The sequence below is a fragment of the Papio anubis genome, chromosome 16 (genome assembly GCF_008728515.1).
Source record: "Papio anubis isolate 15944 chromosome 16, Panubis1.0, whole genome shotgun sequence".
Classification (NCBI taxonomy): Eukaryota; Metazoa; Chordata; class Mammalia; order Primates; family Cercopithecidae; genus Papio; species Papio anubis.
The window spans coordinates 9,777,448-9,798,946 of NC_044991.1; the positions used below are offsets into that span (position 1 = coordinate 9,777,448).

The 21,499-nt window shown below is 42.8% G+C and overlaps 1 protein-coding gene and 1 non-coding gene across 7 annotated transcripts in view; both read right to left on the reverse strand.

The window, feature by feature from the left end:
• Positions 1-2,870: 2,870 nt before the first annotated feature.
• The window catches only part of XPNPEP3 (X-prolyl aminopeptidase 3), a 70,600-nt gene continuing 51,971 nt past the window's right edge, over positions 2,871-21,499 (reverse strand). For all 6 annotated transcript variants that reach the window (XM_009217372.4, XM_003905593.5, XM_003905594.3 and 3 more), the window contains 6 exons: positions 20,559-20,621; positions 18,964-19,077; positions 15,778-15,863; positions 7,582-7,762; positions 5,629-5,749; positions 2,871-3,179 (listed from right to left, as the gene is read on the reverse strand). In XM_009217372.4, the coding sequence (XP_009215636.1) occupies positions 3,013-3,179; positions 5,629-5,749; positions 7,582-7,762; positions 15,778-15,863; positions 18,964-19,077; positions 20,559-20,621 (732 nt within the window). In that variant the 3' untranslated portion in view covers positions 2,871-3,012. The remainder of the gene's footprint in view (positions 3,180-5,628; positions 5,750-7,581; positions 7,763-15,777; positions 15,864-18,963; positions 19,078-20,558; positions 20,622-21,499) is intronic.
• LOC116270842 lies at positions 12,659-12,762 on the reverse strand. Its single transcript, XR_004179151.1, has one exon. It is a non-coding gene; the product is annotated as a U6 spliceosomal RNA (small nuclear RNA).

Below are 21,499 nucleotides of genomic sequence, written 5' to 3' on the forward strand. Positions count from 1 at the left end.
CGAGGCGGGTGGATCATGAGGTCAGGAGTTCAAGACCAGCCTGGCCAACATCGTGAAACCTCGTCTCCACTTAAAATACAAAAAAATAGCCGGGTGTGGTGGCAGACGCCTGTAATCCTAGCTACTCGAGAGGCTGAGGCAGGAGAATCGCTTGAACCTGGGAGGCGGAGGTTGCAGTGAGCTGAGATCTTGCCATTGCACACCAGCCTGGGTGACAGTGCGAGACTCCATCTCAAAAAAAAAAAAAAAAAAAAAGAAAAGAAAAAAGAAAATGATACAAGAAGAAAAGGAAATTCCTTATTCCTGGATTATAAATGAACAAAGGAAACACAATCCAAGGAAAGGGCTGCTGGTGGCACAGAGCCTGGGAAGTGAGAAGCCAGAGTTGTGGAGTTGTTTCCCTCCCCTTCTTTTAAAAAGTAGTGCTGGATTGAGAAGTTGGAGGGAGGTGGGAGGGTGGGTATGGGGGATGGAGACTCCAGCTGTGCAGCCTCCATGCTGAGAGCTGCTTAGATAAGGTGCGCAAAGCCAGGCATTCCTGGGCTAGCACTGTCAGGATACGATTTGTATCACTTTTGTTTTCACATTATCTGTCTCTTGAGGAAGTCACTGCCTGTCTGCTTTTCACTGTGTACCCTGGGTTTCCCTGATAAGATAGGCAAACTTCCAGCACTGCAGAGATTGTTAATCCCCTAGCTTGTGCTTCCCTAATACAAATTTTTTTTTTAAGAAACCCTCAAATTTGTGTTCTAACAATTGGCATGCTTTATACATCTTGAGCTCATATCCAGGTTTAAAAGAGGTGAACATACTGGTTCTTAAAGCTTCCCTCTATCACAGAAGCTCCTAAATAAGCTATCTGTGGTAATCTAGCCCTGTTCACCTTGCAAATTGACTTGTTGTATAATTGTATCCAATGTTTGTTTTTAAAGAAATATGACTCTTACGCCAGGTGTGGTGGCTCATGCCTGTAATCCTAGCACTTTGGGAGGCTAAGGTGGGCGGATTGCCTGAGCTCAGGAGTTTGAGACCAGCCTGGGCAACAGGGTGAAACCCTGTCTCTACTAAAATACAAAAAATTAAAATACAAAAAATTAGCTGGGCGTGGTGGTGTGCGCCTGTAGTCCCAGTTACTCGGTAGGCTGAGGCAGGAGAATTGCCTGAACCTGGGTGGTGGAGGTTGTAGTGAGCCGAGATCGCGCCACTGCACTCCAGCCCAGGTGACAGAGCAAGACTTCGTCTCCAAAAAAAAAAAAAAAAAAGAAATATGACTCTTTTTTTTTTTTTTTTGAGACGAAGTCTGGCTCTGTTGCCCAGGCTGGAGTGCAGTGGCCGGATCTCAGCTCACTGCAAGCCCCGCCTCCCGGGTTCACGCCATTCTCCTGCCTCAGCCTCCCGAGTAGCTGGGAGTACAGGTGCCCGCCACCTCGCCTGGCTAATTTTTTTTGTATTTTAGTAGAGACGGGGTTTCACCGTGTTAGCCAGGATGGTCTCGATCTCCTGACCTCGTGATCCGCCCGTCTCGGCCTCCCAAAGTGCTGGGATTACAGGCTTGAGCCACCGCGCCCGGCCGAAATATGACTCTTTACCACTGCACTCCCAATGCTAATATCAGAGAAAGATAAGAATCATAGGATATTTATGGGTATTTGGTAGATTCCGTATTTTGTTTCTATTAGCACTAGAGGAAATCACAGAATAACAGGGGTACTTCTCTGAAAACTGGGTGCCACTACTGTGACTCTGACAGGGTAAGTAAGTAGAGGATCTGCTTCTGCGTAGCACAACAGCTACAAGGCTAACCCGTGAGGGTCAGTGTATCAAGAATCTATAGAGGGAGCAGGGATGTCTGGGAAATAAATCATTTTTTTCTTTTCTTTTTATTAATTTTTGAAGCCGTCATTAAGAAATCATCTTTAAATCGAAGAGAAAAGATGGCAGGATGTCAGGATTTTTTTTTTTTTTTTTTTTTGAGGAAGAGTCTCGCTCAGTCACCCAGGCTGGAGGGCAGTCGCATGAGTTCAGCTCACTGCAATCCCCAGCTCCCAGGTTCAAGCAATTCTCATGCCGCAGCCTCCCAAATAGCCGGGATTACAGGCATGTATCACCACACCCAGCTCATTTTGTATTTTTAGTAGAGACGGGGTTTCACCATGTTGGCCAGGCTGGTCTGGAACTCCTGGTCTCAAGTGATCCACCTGCCTCAACCTCCCAAAGTGCTGGGATTACAGGCGTTGAGTCACTGTGCCCAGACCTGATGTTTGGATCTTTAGTATAAACATATACAATTTTCTTTCTCTTTCATTTCCTTCTTTATCTAGAATCTAAACACTTTCCAGGTCCCAGGCAACCAAATGGGAAGAAAAGCTCAAAAGTGTTTTGTTTGGTAGGTAGCTAGTGTTGCTGGAACCTGGACTGTGGCTGACTAGTAAGACTGCAGGACACCAGTGCCCCTGAGGGCTCATATGGCTCCAGTAGATATGCAGGATCTAGAATAGGTAGGGAGGAGTTACAGAAGGTATGTATTGGCCACCCACAATCACCAACAGATGAATTTTCGCATAGGCAGAGACCTTGGTAATTACCTAAAAATACAGGGATCACACAAACTTCTTATGATATTGGGTGGATCTCAGCAAAAGTATAGAAAGGGAAGGACTTGAAAGAAGTGGTGAAATTTCTGTATGTTTAAATGTGTTAACTGGAATGCATGGATATATGTAACTAAGACCTTTATGTTTAAAAATTAAAATTGCTCTGGTCATTAATTCTATAGAATTAATGTTACTAAAGCTGCAGTAACATACTATTCAAAAATTCATTTTTCCAGACTTCTAACTGCTTAAAACAAAAAAACCCCACACACACGATTACATACATTCACACAGCTGCTATGCTCCCAAATGGAACACATATATTACTGCATACACAGAGACACTCAGAAAGCACACGTGCAGGGCTGCCAGCATACACCCATCTGGAACCTGAGGTGCATGTGGGCCACAGTGAAGGTCAAGAAGCCCGGCTGCATATCTGTTCAATGTCATTCATCTCTTTGGGACAATCTGCAGAAAGGATGAGAGGTGAGTCCTGAGTCACCACTACATCATCCTCAATTCGTACACCAAGACCCCGAAACTTCTCTGGGGCATCTCTGTCATCCTCTGGAATATAAATGCCTGTGAAGTAGAAAGAAGAACATGCTGTTCAGGAATGACAGTAACTGGGTGGTTTGGGGCAAGTAAGTTAACCTCTGGGTTAAAATTCCTTCCTCTGTAATACTGGATCTTTATGGTACCTACCTAGTAAAGCTGTGAATATTAGATGAGATAATACATGTCAAAGTGCCTGGCATATAATGGTCAACACATGTTGGTATCATTACTAAAATTATGATTGTGGTTATCTTTATATTGGACTACAAGCTCAATACAACTATGGCAATGCTGATCATGATTCTGTCATATTCCAGTGGCTCAAGCAGGCCAGTAAAGTTACTTAATTTAAAAGTACGTCAATATATGTGGGGTACAAGCAGATTATATAAGTGCTTTCTTCCCCTGCCTAAGAGTCCCCTGGAAAAAGAGCACTTTGCAAAAATAAAGACAAAATATATTTAAACTGTATGAAAAGAAACATTTAGAGATTATTAGCCTTGACAACTGGAAGCTGCAGAAATAGTCATTATAAGGTTTAAATATATCTGATGTGGCCGGGCGCGGTGGCTCAAGCCTGTAATCCCAGCACTTTGGGAGGCCGAGGCGGGTGGATCACGAGGTCAGGAGATCGAGACCATCCTGGCTAACATGGTGAAACCCCGTCTCTACTAAAAATACAAAAAATTAGCCGGGCGTGGTGGCGGGCGCCTGTAGTCCAAGCTACTCGGAGGCTGAGGCAGGAGAATGGCGTAAACCCGGGAGGCGGAGCTTGCAGTGAGCCGAGATCGCGCCCCTGCATTCCAGCCTGGGTGACGCAGCGAGACTCCGTCTCAAAAAAAAAAAAAAAAAAAAAAAAAATATATATATATATATATATCTGATGTGTATAATATAAAGTAAAAGAGAAACTGAAAGACTTTAATGTACATTTGGAAAAATGTAGGAACCCCAGGTACCCTTTCTAATCATGAAGTTAGACACACACCAGGGCTTTTTATATTAAACAAGTTGTAAACTTCCTCCACTATCCGCACAGATCCTGCTCTACGATTAAAAAACAGAAAAAGGGCCGGGGGCGGTGGCTCAAGCCTGTAATCCCAGCACTTTGGGAGGCCGAGACGGGCGGATCACGAGGTCAGGAGATCGAGACCATCCTGGCTAACACGGTGAAACCCCGTCTCTACTAAAAATACAAGAAAATTAGCCGGGCGAGGTGGCGGGCGCCTGTAGTCCCAGCTACTCGGGAGGCTGAGGCAGGAGAATGGCGTGAAACGGGGGGGGGCGGGGGCCGAGCTTGCAGTGAGCCGAGATCGCGCTACTGCACTCCAGCCTGGGGCACAGAGCAAGACTCTGTCTCAAAAAAAAAAAAAAAAAACAGAAAAAGATCAGCAAAGGAAAATGGAGCACAGTTAAGGAAGCGCTCATGTACCAACCAGATTGAACCAAACTATATAGCTATGGCCACAGATAGCAATGTATGACTAGGTTCAAAGGGTGGCATAAAAGACATTTCACAGCCATAATTTATATAGAGATTACAATACTTGAAATCTAAAATTTAGATCTGTTTTCAAAACAAAACCAGCATCAGTATTTAACCATCAACTCTGACAACATCAATCTTCACACACCACTGTGGCCACTGCTCCTCTTCAGAATCCTGCTCAACACCCAGGACCATTCAAGTTAGGTAATGTATCCGACTGTGAGCTTTCTCTGAAGCTTACGAGGAAGGCGTTGGGTACTAATGAGTGGGATGGTGCTGGGTAGTTCAATGCAGCTTGCAGAGGTGTTGAAACTGAGAGCATAGTGTGTCTGCCTGTCTCTCTGCACGAAAGCACCGGGGGCTCTGGAAGCTTGAGCAGCCCCCAGCTACTAAATGGGAGACCAGTACAAACTGGCCCTGGGAAAGGCAGGATTAAAAAAGATTCATGTCTTAATATCTATTCATTTCTATATATCTATATATAGGAAGTATTCTCCATCAGTTGTTTATTGGAGGAGTCAAATTGAACAAATTGTGTGATGTTAAATAAGAATACGAAAGATAAATCTAAAATAAAATTATCTTCCACACTGGAGAGACTTTTTTTCTTGTCTCTTCTAACTTAATTACGTTGGTTGAGCTAAAAACAAACAATGTGGCTGGGCATGGTGGCTCAGGCCTGTAATTCTAGCACTTTGGGAGACCGAGATGGGTGGATCACCTGAGGTCAGGAGTTCGAGACCAGCCTGGCCAACATGGCGAAACCCCGTCTCTACTAAAAATATAAAAATCAGCCAGGTGTGGTGGCGGATACCTGTAATCCCAGATACTCAGGAGGCTGAGGCAGGAGAATCGCTGAACCTGGGGGGCGGAGGTTGCAGTGAGTGAAGATCACACCACTTCACTCCAGCCTGGGCGAAAGAGCAAAACTCCATCTCAAAAACAAACGAACGTTTACCTCATAGTAGTATTATAACTCCTTACCTGGCTCAATTGTGATTACCATCCCAGGCTGCAGAGGGAGAGAACGGGGCATGTCTGGAGTGTCATGGACATCCATCCCGAGGTAGTGGCCAACATGATGAGGGCAGTATTTTCGAGCAGCCTGGAAAAGATAATTATCACAGTATCATCAGAGCAATGACCTCTAACGGGGAATGCTGGGCAAGTATAAATCAGTGAGATATGTGTTATTATCTCCCCCATGGTTCTGCCACTTCAGTTTAATTCCTCCTTGGGCTAATACTTAAAAGGCACCTGAAAAACTGCAACCTCTTATATGCAATTCTGCCAATGGCATTCTCATCAATCCACACTTCCATTCCCACTATTTAATATACTACCTACATGCTGACTTGGGTAATCCAACTAATGACTGTGGCAAATGAAAGTCTGTTTTCTTCAGTACCATAGGAAAGGTAAAAATAAAAGAGAGAAAAAAAATCTCTTTTTTTGGGAAAGAGGATGACTATTACCACAGTTCTCTTTCCAATGTTCCTTCACACATCCCTCTCAGGAATCCACTCTGGAGACCCTAAATATCTCACAGCAACTTGTGGAGAAGGCATACTTTTGGGCACGTACCAGCTTGGGTATTTCTTCTTCTTTGAGATGGAGTCCTGCTCTGTTGTCTAGGTTGGAGTACAGTGGTGTGATCTTGGCTCACTGCAAACTTGGTCTCCTGGGTTCAAGCGATTCTCCTGCCTCAGCCTCCCCAATAGCTGGGATTATAGACTTGTATCACCATGCCTGGCAAATTTTTGTATTTTTAGTAGAGACAGGGTTTCACCATGTTGGCCAGGCTGGTCTCGAACTCCTGACCTCATGTGATCTGTCTGCCTCAGCCTCCCAAAGTGCTGGGATTACAGGTGTGAGCCACTGTGCCCAGACAGCTTGGGTATTTCCATCAGTTAGTTAAAGATTTGTTGGCCCGAGCAACAGGCAATTTATAGCTTCGTTTCTATTGATAATAGAAGTCCTAGAAGCCTTAACTTGTAGGTAGGAGATGCCTAATGGTCTATCTGACTTGGGCATCTAGCATCTTAATTTTAAAGCTGAGGTTTTACATTTTTACTGAACATCATCACATTTTGGATGCAGAAAAAAATTCACTAATGACATGGCCTTTGGGAATATTGCTGAAGTCTCAAAAATGTCACTTAAACAAATACCTTCTCCTTTGACCTACAGAATAACCCATAAAGGGATTAAAAGTTAATCTCTCTCTCTCTCTTTTTTTTTTTTTGGACATAGGGCCTTGTTCTGTGGCCCAGGTTGGAATGCAGTGGTGCGATCATAGTTCACTGCAGCCTTGAACTCCTGGAGTCAAGTGATCCTCCCACCTCAACCTCCCAAGTAGCTGGGACTCGAGATGTGTGCCACCACACCTGGCTAACTTTTAAATTTTTTGTAGAGACAGGGTCTTGCTATATTTCCCAGGCTTCTCCTCATTTCTTGTTTCCTTTTTCACCCTGTCTACACCAGACTTCATTTTACGTTTTCTGAATACTGAGCTAGTTATGCAGCATGTAATGAATCAGAATGTGCTGCCATCTTCTGGAAGAAATAAATACTGACTTCCTTTGTTTTAATCTATGTTAAAGCTAAATCCCTCTTATAGATCACAAAGATGATTTCTAAATCTTTTCTTTTTACTTAAAAAACCCCGTGTGTGTATGTGTGTATATATATCTATGTGTGTATGTATATATATGTGTGTGTATACATATCTATATGTATATACATATAGATGGGTCTCGCTATATTGCCCAGGCTGGCTTCAAGCGATCCTCCTGCCTCAGCCTCCTAAACTACTGAGATTACAGGCATGAATCACTGCATCTGTCCCATTTCTAAATCAAATTAGCTTTATATACGGTAAAAGCCTAGCAGCATGCTAGGTGTTCTTGAGAACTGGGGTCAAAAGAAGTGAAATACCTTGAAGATATTATTTTCCTTAATGTTCTTCATGATTCCCAAGTCTTTAAGCTTCTGTCCTATCAGGGTCAGCATCATGCTGTAGATGTTCTCCAAGCTTGTCCCAGGGAAGCAGAGGGCCAAACAATCTCTCTGGATCTCTAGAACAGCTTCATAGAGTTCTGCCTGAGGTGCAGTGAACCTAGGGATGGGAAAACCAAATAATCTGAACTTAGATAATCTGATCTCTAAGAAGTTTGCTACTAAGTTTGATTAGAAAAACCCCAAGATGCTGCTGCTGGGGCACTGTTGATGTTTAATAAGTACCAATCTATCAATATGGCCAGGAGCTCAATCATGTCCTAGGTGCTCAGCAGGAAGGGCAACAATCCTTCAAGCTGGAGCAGCAACGCAGTCTCTTCCTCAAATGGTCAGGAGAGACATGAAGTAGGGCCAAAAGCAGCACACCCAGCCACGAGTGCAGTCAGTGGGCAGACGAGGCTCAGCCTTGATCCTGTCTAATCCCTTACAGCACAGACTACCATTAAAAAAAAGGCAGGAAAGCCTAGAGACCCACTTCTGACAGGTGAAGCAGATACCATGGGATAAACTAGTCAACATCTGGGCTACTGGTAACATACTAGCACTTAAGTGTCTTTAGAATAACAGTTTCTTTAGCAATTATGAGATAAAAAAGTGACCTGGAATAATATATGATATGTATTCTCACATACTGTTGATAGGAGTGTAAACTAATACAGCCAATTACATCAAGGCCTTAAAGATGCCCATATAACTAGAGCTTATAATTCTACTCTAATATATCTGAAGAAAATATTTGAAATTCAAAAAAGCTGAATGTACGAAATGTAATTTTATTGTTGTAAATTATGTATAATTTGAATATATAAATGAATGTAATATAAAATGAATGTAATTTTATAATTGTAAATTATTAGATAAACTCTAAATGTCCTCTAATAGAAGAATGGTTAAATATAATAGCATAAGGAACCCATAGCATAATGTACCCATACCCCACCCCACCACAGTATTACTAAATAATTATTTCTGTAACAGTTTTTTTTTTTTTTTTTTAAGAGACAAGTTCTCACTATGTTGCCCAGGTTGGTCTGGAACTCTTCAGCTCAAACGATCCTCCTGCCTTGGCCTCCCAAAGTGTCTTTATATACACTAAAATGCATACATTTGAATGGTACAATTTTGACAGATGCATGTACCAAACCTATTGAAGCTGAGGACAATGAACTCCTAAATTCTTCTGAGTCTTCATTGCCAGCAGAAGCGGCCCTTCCACACCTGTCTGAGAAGGCTAACCCTGTTTTCCTGAAAACCTGTAGGTATGTCCCTTGAGGTAGTTGCCTTGGTTCTTCTAGTCCGAGCAGTCCTCAAGTCCCAGCAGGCTCCAAGTTAGGTAGCAAGTGTGACCCACGAGGAGGTCCACTCCACTCCAAAAAGAACCGTATGGGGGCCGGGCATGGTGGCTCACGCCTGTAATCCCAACACTTTGGGAGGCCAAGGTCGATGGATCACCTGAGGTCAGAAGTTCGAGACCAGCCTGACCAACATGGAGAAACCCCATCTCTACTAAAAATACACAATTAGCTGGGCGTGGTGGCGCATGCCTGTAATCCCAGCTTCTCCAGAAGCTGAGGCAAGAGAATTGCTTGAACCTGGGAAGCAGAGGTTGCATTGAGCCGAGATTGCATCATTGCACTCCCACCTGGGCAACAAGAGTGAAACTTTATCTCAAAAAAAAAAAAAAAAAAAAAAGAACTGCACGAGGTTTCCAATTTCTGACAGACAAAAATCTGGGAATATGGGTGGAATGAATATTTATGGTGTGGGATAATGGTAGAAGGAACATAGTTGCATCAGGCAACTTTGCTGATATGGGTCCACTAATCAGAGATTCTGGATTCAATGTTGTAGCTGAAGGGGTCAGAAAAGTTCTAACAGTTTGGTTGCCTGGCTGGCTGAAACACAAACCAAAAGGTCATCCACAATACATAAACACAAATGCCACAACTGCTTTGGTATACTGGAGAAGGAATTCTGCCTCAAGACTATAATATAAATCCTGCCTGAGTTTGGACTGAAGTCTGCCCTATAGATTTTGGACTCAAGCCTTATACAGAGCATTTCCATCTCCCCCGAAAGCTTCCTCATGTTCATTTCTTTTTTTCCTTTTTTGAGATGGAATTTCCCTCTTTTGCCCAGGCTAAAGTGCTGTGACCTCGGCTCACTGCAACTTCTGCCCCTACCGGGTTCAAGCGATTCTCCTGTCTCAGCCTCCCAAGTAGCTGGGATTATAGGCGCCTGCCACCATGCCTGGCTAATTTTTGTATTTTGAGTAGAGATGGGATTTTGCCATGTTGGCCAGGCTGGTCTTGAACTCCTGATGTCAGGTGATCCACCCACCTTGGCCTCCCAAAGTCCTAGGATTACAGGCGTGAGTCACCATGTCCATTTCTAATCAATATCCCTACTTTCCGAGGCAAATGCTGTTGTGATTATTTTGACCTTAGTTTGCCTAATCTAGAACATCATATAAATGGAATCATATAATATATACTATTTTGTGTCTGGCTTCCTTCACTGAGCATAATCTATGCTCTGTGTACCACTGCACTCCAGCCTGGAATGCAATAATCTATGCTCAGTGAGGGTAGAATGATGTCTATGCAGTACATCCATGGTGTTGCTTCAATCAATAACAAAAAACATTCAATCAGTAATTAAAATGTTCTTTTTTATTACTGAGTGGTATTCCATTGTATGAACAGACCACAATTTGCATATTCATTCTCCTGTTGATGGGACATTTTGGTTGTTATGCTATTGTGAATAAATGCTGTTATGAATGTCCTTGTGCAACTCTTTTTGTTGAGAAATGTTTTCATTTCTCTTAAATACCTAGAATTTGGCTGGGCATAGTGGCTCATCCCTGTAATTCCAGTGTTTTGGCAGGTCAAGGCAAGAGGATTGTTTGAGCCAAGGAGTTGCAGACCAGCCTGGGCAACATAGCAAAACCCTGCCTCTATAAAAAAACAAAATATTAGCCAGGCATGGTGGCATGTGCCTATAATCCCAGCTACTTGGGAGGTTGAGATGGGAGGATCGCTCTCTGCCTCAGCCTCCCAAGTAGCTGAGATTACAGGCACCTGCCACCATGCCCAGCTAATTTTTGTTATTTTAGTATGGATGGGGTTTCACCATGTTGGTTAGACTGGTCTCGAACTCATGACCTCAAGTGATCCACTCGCCTGGGCCTCCCAAAGTGCTGGGATTACAGGTGTGAGCCACTGCACCTGGCCTTTTTACAATGTAGTTCTATTCTTCCAGCTGGATAATTTCTTTTTTCTTGTTTTTTTTGAGATGGAGTCTTGCTCTGTTGCCCAGGCTGGAGTACAGTGGTGCGATCTCCACTCACTGCAAGCTCTGCCTCCCGGGTTCACGCCATTCTCCTACCTCAGCCTCCCAAGTAGCTGGGACTACAGGCACCCACCACCACGCCTGGCTAATTGTTTTTATATTTTTAGTAGAGACGGGGTTTCACCGTGTTAGCCAGGATGGTCTCGATCTCCTGACCTTGTGATCTGCCTGCCTCAGCCTCCCAAAGTGCTGCGATTACAGGAGTGAGCCACCGCCCCCGGCCCCAGCTGGATACTTTCTGTTTATCTTCAAGTTTGCAAACTTCTGCAGCCTCCCATCTACAGTTAAGTCCACCCAGTGAATTTCCTATTTCAGTTAATGTACTTTTTGGCTTTAAAATTGTCATTTAAAAATTAAAAATTTTTTTATTGTAAAACAAAACACAGATATAGAAAGTCAAACAAATCAATCAAACATAAACCTTAAGAAATTATTCGGTGGCTCTATTAGAAATACAAAAATTAGCTGGGCGTGGTAGCACCCGCCTGTAGCCCAGCTGCTTGGGAGGCTGAGGCAGGAGAATTGCATGAACCCGGAAGCTGGAGGTTGCAGTGAGCCAAGATTGTGCCACTGCACTCCAGCCTGGGCAACGGAGCGAGACTCCGTCAAAAAAAAAAAAAAAAAAAAAGAAAAGAAAAAAGAAAAAAAAAAAGAAATTATTATAAGGTGAATACCAGTCAGACAAAAAAATAAAAATAAAAAAAGAAAAACTTGGCAGACTATCCCAGAAGACCTTTCTTTAGGTCCCAGAATAATTACAATCTTACCAATAAGTAACCCTCATCCTAACTTTTTTTTTTGAGATGGAGTCTTGCTCTGCTGCCCAGGCTGGAGTACAGTGGTGTGATCTTGGCTCACTGCAACCTCCACCTCCCGGGTTCAAGTGATTCTCCTGCCTCAGCCACCCAAGTAGCTGGGACTGCAGGCGCCTGCCACCACGACTGGCTGATTTTTTTTTTTGTTGTTGTTATTTTTAGTAGAGACAGGGTTTCACCATGTTGGCTAGGCTGGTCTCAAACTCCTGACCTCAGGTTATCCACCTGCCTTGGCCTCCCAAAGTGCTGGGATTAAGGTGTTAGCCACCGTGCCTAGCCTTTTTTATTTTGGAGATAAGAGCCTTGCTCTGTTACCTAGGCTAGAGTGCAGTGACGTGATCATAGTTCACTGTAACCAAAAATTTCAGGGGTCAAGTGATTTTGCCACCTCAGCCTCCTAAGTAGCTGGGATTACAGGTGTGCGCCACCATAGTTGGCCAATTTTTTGTATTTTTTGTAGATATAGAGGTCTTGCTGTGTTGCCCAGGCTGGTTTTGAACTCCTGGCCTCAAGTGATCCTCCTGCCTCAGCCTCCCAAAACACTGGGATTACAGGTGTGAGCCACCACGCTAGCCGTATCAGTTTGTAGTCAGTTAATTGTGATTTTTTATTTGTGTGTACTATTATTTACACATGAATTTAAATTTTTTTTTTTTTTTTTTAAAGACAGGGTCTCACTCTGTTGCCTAGGCTGGAGTGCAGTAGTGCAGTCACAGCTCACTGCAGCCTTGACCTCCGGGCTCAGGTGATCCTCCCACTTTAGTCTCTCTAGTAGCTGGGAGTACAGGCCCATGCTACCATACCCAGCTAATTTTTTTCTTTCATGATTATATATGAAATGCTTCACAAATTTGCATGTCATCCTTGCATAGGGGCCACGCTAATCTCTGTATTGTTCCAATTTTAGTATATGTGCTGCTGAAGGAAGCACTTTTAACGTTTTTTTGTAGAGATGGGGTTTTGCCATGTTGCCCAGGCTGGTCTGGAACTCCTGGGCTCAAGTCATCTGCTAGCCTTGGCCTCCCAAAGTGCTGGGATTACAGGATGAACCACAATCCTGACCGAATTTATAATTTTTATTGAGATATAATTCATTTATCATAAAATTCCTTCACTTAAAAAAGTGTACAATTCAGTGGTTTTAAGTATATTCACAATGTTGTACAACCATCACTACTACTAATTCCAGAAAATTTTCATTACCATCTCCTCCCAAATCTTGTATCTGTTAGCAGTCACTCCCTTTTCCTTGCATTTTTTTTTTTTTAATTTTAATTTTAAAAAAAATTTTTCTTTTTACAGATGAGGTCTTGCTCTTTTGCTCAGGCTGGAGTGTACTGGCTATTCACAAGCTTGTTCCCACTACTGATCAGTACAAGAGTTGTGACCTGCTCTGTTTCTGATCTGGGCCAGTTCAGCCCTCCTTAGGTAACGTGGTAGTTCCCTGCTCCTGAGCGGATACCATATTGATGATGGACTTGTCGCAGACACCTGATCAACATAGTGGACTGCAGCTTAGAACCCTTGGATTCAAGTGATCCTCCTGCCTCAGCTTCCTGAGTAGCTGAGACTATAGGTGCATGCCACTATGCTTGGTCATTGTGGGGTTTTTTCATTTTTTTTGCGACAGGGTCTGGTTCTGTCACCCAGGCTGGACTGCAATGGTGCAATCTTGGCTCACTGCAACCTCTGTCTCCTGGGCTCAAGCAATCCTCCCACCTCAGCCTCCCGAGTAGCTGGGACTACAGGCACGTGCCACCATGCCTGGCTAATTTTTTTGTATTTTTTGTAAAGACCGGGTTTCACTATGTTGCCCATGTTGGTCTTGAACTCCTGAGCTCAAGTGATCCTCCTGTCTTGTCTCCCAAAGTGCTGGGATTACATGAGGCACCTCGCCTGGCTGTCCTTTGTGTTTTTAAAAATATTTTCATCACCCAAATACTCACCCCAAGATAATTTTCTTTGTGCTCATTTTTAATGTATTTGATACACTCATTTGTAATATATTTGATATAACTAAAACCTCTTTTAGTTAATAGGCTCCTCCTCTACCTCTTTTCATTTCCTTGTAATGTATTTGTTAAAGAATCCAGGCTGCTTGATGTAGTTTATCAGTCTAGATTTTGCTAATTGTGCAGTTACAGACTGAATGTTTGTGAATTAGGAGGTAATTATTCTGAGGTAACAAATATTACTTGGTGTTTGGTTTTGTTAGCTAGTTGCTCTATGTTTATGTGACAATTCGAAAAGTTTGAAAAACTATCCTGCTGCTGCCGTCTTCCCAGAATCCCTGGTTCTTTTTAGTTTCTATTTCTCATTGAGATTCTCCATCTGTTCGCTCATTATGTCTACATCTTCCTTTAAGATATCTGTAACAGCTACTTTAGAGTCCTTCTGCTAATTGAACATTAAGATCATTTCTCTCTCTTTTTTTTTTTTTTCCTTTTTCTTAAGATGGAGTTTCGCTCTGTCGCCCAAGCTGGAGTGCAGTGGTGCAATCTCAGCTCACTGCAACCTTCCCCTTCCCGGTTCAAGAGATCTTCCTGCCTCAGACTCCTGAGTAGCTGGGATTATAGGCGCCCGCCACCACGCCCAGCTAATTTTTGTATTTTTAGTAGAGACAGAGTTTCACGTGTTGGCCAGGTGGTCTTGAACTCCTCACTTCAAGTGATCCACCTGCCTCGGCCTCCCAAAGTGCTAGAATTACAGGCGTGAGCCACTGTACCTGGCCGGGATTATTTCGTCATCAGATTTTCTTGAATACAGGTCACAATTACCTGTTTCTTCTCACGTCTAGCAATTTTGTTAACTTGGATAGATTCAAACTACAAACTCTGTTTTCACTGGGAAGCAACTAAAATATCTTCTCAGTTTATTCTGCTTCTAGCTGCTGGTATTTTGCTGAGCCTCGTGAGGCCTCCTCAGAACACATAGTTTAGTGATCAGCCAAGGATTTTTAAATATTCTGTATGGAGATTTTGGGGCTTACAGTTTCTGCGAGCCCTTCTCGTCAAGGATTTTCCTTCATCTTTCTGGCTATTCTGCCAGCACCTAAATCTGTCCTTTGATATCTTAAATCAATAAGGCTGTGGCTTTCTGCTGCCCAAGCTATGTGCACTGGGCAATGTCCACAGGCAAAAAGCCCTATTCATCAAATCTATCCATTATAGTTTTTCTTTTTTTTTGAGACAGAGTCTTGCTCTGTCGCCCAGGCTGGAGTGCAGTGGTGCGATTTCAGCTCACTGCAAGCTCGGCCTCCCGGGTTCACGCCATTCTCCTGCCTCAGCCTCCCGAGTAGCTGGGACTACAGTCGCCCACCACCATGCCCGGCTAATTTTTTGTATTTTTAGTAGAGACGGGGGTTTTACCGTGTTAGCCAGGATGGTCTCGATCTCTGGACCTTATGATCTGCCTGCCTCGGTCTCCCAAAGTGCTGGGATTACAAGCATGAGCCACTGTGCCTGGCCAGTTTTTCTTTTTTTTTTTTTTTTTTTGAGATGGAATCTCACTCTGTCACCCAGGCTGGAGGGCAGTAGTCCAATCTTGGCTCACTGCAACTTCTATCCCTTGGGTTCAAGTGATTCTCCTGCCTCAGCCTCCCGAGTACCATGCCCAGGCTAATTTTTGCATTTTTAGTAGAGACAGGGTTTCACCATTTTGGTCAGGCTGGTCTTGAACTCCTGATCTCAGGTGATCTGCCTGCCTCAGCCTCCCGAAGTGCTGGGATTACAGGTATGAGCCACCACGCCTGGCCCATTATAGTTTTGTAAAAATGGACTTTTACCTGGCTAACACAACAGTCTTAGAAAATAATGAGGAGCTTTGCAACCTAACTTGACCAGGAATGGACCTATAGTATTTCTTTAGTCATTCATTCCAAATATAGCCATATTCCAACTCATACTCCTAAGAAGCAGTGGGGTATGTTACTCTGTAGAAACCCTACCTGCCATTGACTGGCCAGGTACGTGTGATGTCACTCACATAGCAGGAAGACTCACAACCTCCATCCAGAAGCACCATTTCCCCATCCTGGAACAAAGTAAGACAGGTTAAAGTGGACAAGCTCATGATTATAAGTTGTTTCTAGTAATCCTAATCCAAAGTATGCCTTTTTTTTTTTGAGACGGAGTTTCACTCTTGTTGCCCAGGTTGGAGTGCAATGGCGTGATCTTGGCTCACCACAACCTCCACTTCCCAGGTGCAAGCGATTCTCCTGCCTCAGCCTCTGAGCAGCTGGGATTATAGGTGCTTGCCACCACACCTGGCTATTTTGTATTTTTAGTAGAGATTGGATTTCTCCATGTTGGTCAGGATGGTCTAGAACTTCCGACCTCAGGTGATCTGCCCACCTTGGCCTCCCAAAGTGCAGGGATTACAGGCGTGAGCCATCGCACTTGGTCCATTTTTTTTTTTAAAGCTCTAATTTGAAGGACACTAATTGCTGGTTTCTTCTATTTATCTACACAGCATCTAAACTTTTCAGATGTTTGAAACAGGGGGCATGTGAAAATAAAACAAAACCTTTCAGATGAATTCACACTGCCTCAAGAAAGTTGGCAATGCATAGTGTTTAAGTGTATAGGCTTTGGAACCAGATTCCTTGGGATTGAATTACTAGGTATAAACATTAGCACATCATAAATATCACTATTATCGATTTTTTAAAGAAAAAAACCCCCATATGCTTTTGCTTTGTTGGTATATGAAAAAAGAAAAAACCAATCCTATATACGTTGGTATGCCGGGCCTTATTCAAACACAGCCACCCTTAAACATTTAACCTTGGAATATCAATTCCTTTTTTTTTTTTCGAGACAGAGTCTTGCTCTGTCGCCCAGGCTGGAGTGCAGTGGTGTGATCTCAGCTCACTGCAACCTCCGCCTCCTGGGTTCAAGCGATTCTCCTGCCTCAGTCTTCCAAGTAGCTGGGACTACAGGCGCACGCCACCATGCCTGGCTAACTCTGTTGGCCAGGATGGTATCGATCTCTTGACCTCATGATCCGCCCGCCTCAGCCTCCCGAAGTGCTGGAATACAGGCATGAGCCACCGCGTCAGGCCCCACTCCCCTTCTGCTCTCCATCATAATACATGTGGGGAAAGAAGAAAACTTTAAGTATATCTCTAACTTTCTAATTGTCATGTTATGCTGAAATTATCTCTCTATGCCCGTGAAGACAGAGTATATATTATTCATATCTAAGTAAGTACAACATTTGACAAACAGTAGAATAATGAGTAAATGATAACATACAGTAATGGCAACTTAAAATAATGGATGTGATTTTTCGTTTTTGGTAAAAGATTGAATAAATTTCTGCTAATAAACAACTAAATCCTGGATAAAATGTATTTTATGAAATGTTGACTTTTTTTTTTGAGATGGAGTCCTGCTCTATTGCCCAGAGCTGGAGTGTAGTGGTGCAACCTCAGCTCACTGCAATCTCTGCCTCCCAGGTTCAAGAGATTCTCCTGCCTCAGCCTCCCGAGTAGCTGGGACTATAGGCATGCGCCACCACGCCCAGCTAATTTTTGTATTTTTAGTAGAGACAGGGTTTCACCATGTTGGCCAGGATGGTCATGAACTCCTGGCTTCAAGTGATCTACCTGCCTTAGCCTCCCAAAGTACTGGGATTACAGGCATAAGCCACTGTGTCTGGCCTATATTTTATTTTTTTTTTTGAAGACAGGGTCTTGCTCTGTTGCCCAGGCTGGAGTGCAGAGGTGTGATCACAGCTCACTGCAACCTTGAACTCCCCAGGCTCAGATGATCCTTCTCACCTTAGCCTCCCAAGTAACTGGGACTATAGGCATGTGCCATCATGCCTGGTTCATTTTTGCATTTTTTTGTAGAGAGAGGGTTTCACTATGTTGCCCAGGCCAGTCTTGAACTCCTGCGTTCAAGGGATCTGCCCGCCTTGACCTCCCAAAGTGCTGGGATTACAGATGTTAGCCACCTCACCCAACCTATGATATTTATGAGTTAAAAAAAATCCCTCCAAACTACATATACAGTATACAATTTGTACAGAGTTTATAAACAAGCAGTAGCTAATTAATACTGTTTGGGGAGTCCTATGTATGTAATACAACTATTTCTTAAAAGTCAAGGGAAAAACAAAATTTAGGCAACCAGTTACCTTTGAGGAAGTGGGATGGGACAGCATAAGGGTAGGTGTGCTGTATTGCTACTGTTCTAGCTCTAAAATTGACTGCCTGGTTCATGGGTATTCATTTTTGTTTTTGTTTTTTTAAATTATGCTGTATAATTTACATGTTTCCTATATTTTTTTCTTTTGGATTTATTGAATACTAAATCAGTAAAGAAATGGACTTAGTAAAGGAATACACAATTCCTTCACTTGTAGAGTCACATGGGAATAAAATCATAGAAGATATGTTCCCTCACAGCTAATAGCGATTTCTTAAAGTCTTTCTGCCCAGAAAATCCGCTTGGCTCACTGTTGTTGCTGCAAGTCCTTAGAGAATGAGAGTTATAGTGAAAAGAGCAGAGGCTTTAGAGTAGAATACTTGGCTCTGCACTAATATGTTGTTTTAGGTTTTTAAATATTTAAATATTTATTTATTTATTTAGAGACAGAGTCTTGCTCCGCAGCCCAGGCTGGAGCGCTGGAGTACAGTGGTGTGATCTCAGCTCACTACAACTTATGCCTCCCGGGCTCAAGCAATTCTCCTGCCTCAGCCTCCAGAGTAGCTGGGATTACAAGCACGTGCCACCACGCCTGGCTAATTTTTGTAGTTTTAGTAGAGACGTGTTTTACCATCTTGGCCAGGCTGGTCTCGAACTCCTGACCTCAAGTGATTCACTTGCCTTGGCCTCTCAAAGTACTAGGATTACAGGCCTGAGCCACACCTGGCCTATGTTGTTTTATTTTTTAAAGTTCATTTTCCTCATCTATTAAAAAGTCATGTTAATATTTGCTCCTTTCTAACAGAGCTAATTTAAGGATAAAATGAGATAATGTCTGTAAAACCATTTATAAGCAATAAAATATTTTTAAAATGTCAGCTAATTTGTGAAAGCTGAAGGTTAGGGGACCATGAGGTTAGCAGGTTTTCTACTAGGGTATCTGGACCTAGTGGGAGTAGCACTGAGGGCATTTCACATACCTTGATGAGTTGATTATTCTTCACATAGTGCAAAGTGTTTGACCGATTACCACCAGCCACCACAGGTGGATAGGCTAAGATGTCTGCACCACGAGCCCGGCATTCAAATTCAAACTGTGAAAAACAACAGCAAGGTATGACTCAAAGGGTTTCTGTAGGGCTGCCCCAGCCCAGGCTCTCTTCAACAGCCCATACCTCCATACCAGTACTTATCTTAAGTCATTACTGGAAAACTATTCATCATACCTAACCAAACCTTTTATGCTGTAATTTCAGTCCATCTCTTTTATTCTCACCCCAGGTACTATAATCTATGTTAAGTATACTCTTTTATTCCCATAAATCCTGTTATTTCAACCCTATTATTAAATCTGTTCTTTTTGCTTTAGTGTTCTCTAAATCTCTTATAATTTTCAAATTAAGTCCAGAAGACAGAAAACTATGATGAAGGCTGAGCCTTGAAATACAATCATGTAAGGTTACCATTTGTTTATTCTTATTTAGCTAAACACTGAAATATGACTTACATTTTTAACAACAGCTCTAAAGTACTAATTCCAATCTTTCAAATAGCTACGAATCTAAATGCTCTGGAAAAGTGAAAATGGATGCTAGGAAAATTGCAGTCCTACTAATTTCACTACGTTCTAGGATACAGGATGGAGCTGGAGGTTGATGAGTATCTGCTACTATCTACAGCACTTTCTCAACCTCTATTTTTTTTTGAGACATGGTATTGCTCTGTCACCCAGGCTGGAGTGCAGTGGGGCAATCATAGTTCACTACAGCCTGAATCTTCCAGGCTCAAGTCATCCACCCACCTCAGCCTCCAGAGTAACTGGACTATAGGTGTGTTACCATGCCCAACTAATTTTTAAAAATTTTTTGTAGAGATGAGGTGTCATTATGTTGCCCAGGCTGGTCTCGAACTCCTGGACTCAAGTGATCCTCCCATCTCAGCCTCCCAAATTTTACAGGCATGTGCCACCACGCCTGTCCTCAACTTTTTTTTTTTTTTTTTTTTTTTTGAGACAGTCTTGCTCTGTTGCCCAGGCTGGAGTGCAGTGGCATGATCTTGGCTCACTGCAACCTGTGCCTCCCCGGTTTAAGTGATTCTCATATCTCAGCCACCTGACTAGCTGGGATTATAGACATACGTTACCACACCCAGCTAGTTTTTGTATTTTTAGTAGAGATGGGGTTTTGCCATGTTGGCCAGGCTGGTCTCGAACTCCTGGCCTCAAGTGATTCACTTGCCTTGGCCTCCCATAGTGCTGGCATTATAGGCATGAGCTCCACGCCCAGCCCTCAGCCTCTTTTTGACATTGACCTAAACAGTATTACTTTTGTCACCTCGCATTGCTAAATTTTCCCTTCATCATCATCTGTTCTACTTTGCAATTTTCTTCCTTTAATTGTAACACAGTATATTTTAGACTTAAAAATGACCAGTGATATTTCAGAAACAAATCCTCTCCAATGACATGCTGGTCATCACTATCATGAAAGCAAATTGCACTACCATTTCTGCAAATCAAATTACTTTATTATATTCACCTCCAACAAGACGGTGAAGCTAACCATCTAAATCTCACCTTAGCATAAAGAAAGCCTTCTTCCACAGGGGCTTTACTGGCAAACATGGTTTCTATGAAAGCCTGCAAAGAGAAAGGAGGATGAAAAGAACATGATCTCATTCTATGTTGCTTACTTGAACATTCAAAATACTGGAGCTCAAATGAAAAGCACCTTTCCCCACAATTTTGTCAACCTGAAGTTGTGACTTACTGGGGATAATAATATAGATTTCTGAAAGGAAAATATTTTGCTTTGATGTGAATGTGTCCCCTCCAAAATTCACGTTGCAATTTAATCCCCATTGGGGTGATAGTAAGAAGTGGGGCCTTTTGGGTAGTGATTAAATCATGAGGGCTCTGCCCTCATAGATGGGATTAGTGACCTTATAAAAGGGCTTGGGGGAGTGAGTTTGGCCCCTCTTGGTTTTCTGTCCCTTCTGCCATATAAGGATACCTAGAGGGTGTCATCTATCAGGAATGTCCCTTCACCAGACACTGAATCTGCTGGCACCTTGACCTTGGACTTCCCAGCCTCCAGAACTTTGAGGAAATACATTTCTATTGCTTATAAATTATCCAATCTCAGGTACTTTCTAATAGCAGCACATACTAAGATATACATTTGTTATTTACGTAACAAAATGCCTCAATAGCACCATGTATGAAATTATGGATTGAATGGTCTAGTCTACATCAAGGTTTCCCAACCTCCATACTACTGACATTTGGGGCCAGATAATTCCTCGTGGGAGAGCTGTCCTGTTCTATGTAGGATGCCAGAAGCATTCCCAATTGTGACAACAGGACATTACCAAAATGCTCCCCAGGGGACAAAACTGCTCCCCCACTGAAAACCACTGGCCTATAGTATAAGTACTTTTATTAATTCTCTGTGATAACCACACCATATGCGTGTGCATTATTTTTTTTTTTTTTTGAGACAAGAGTCTCACTCCATC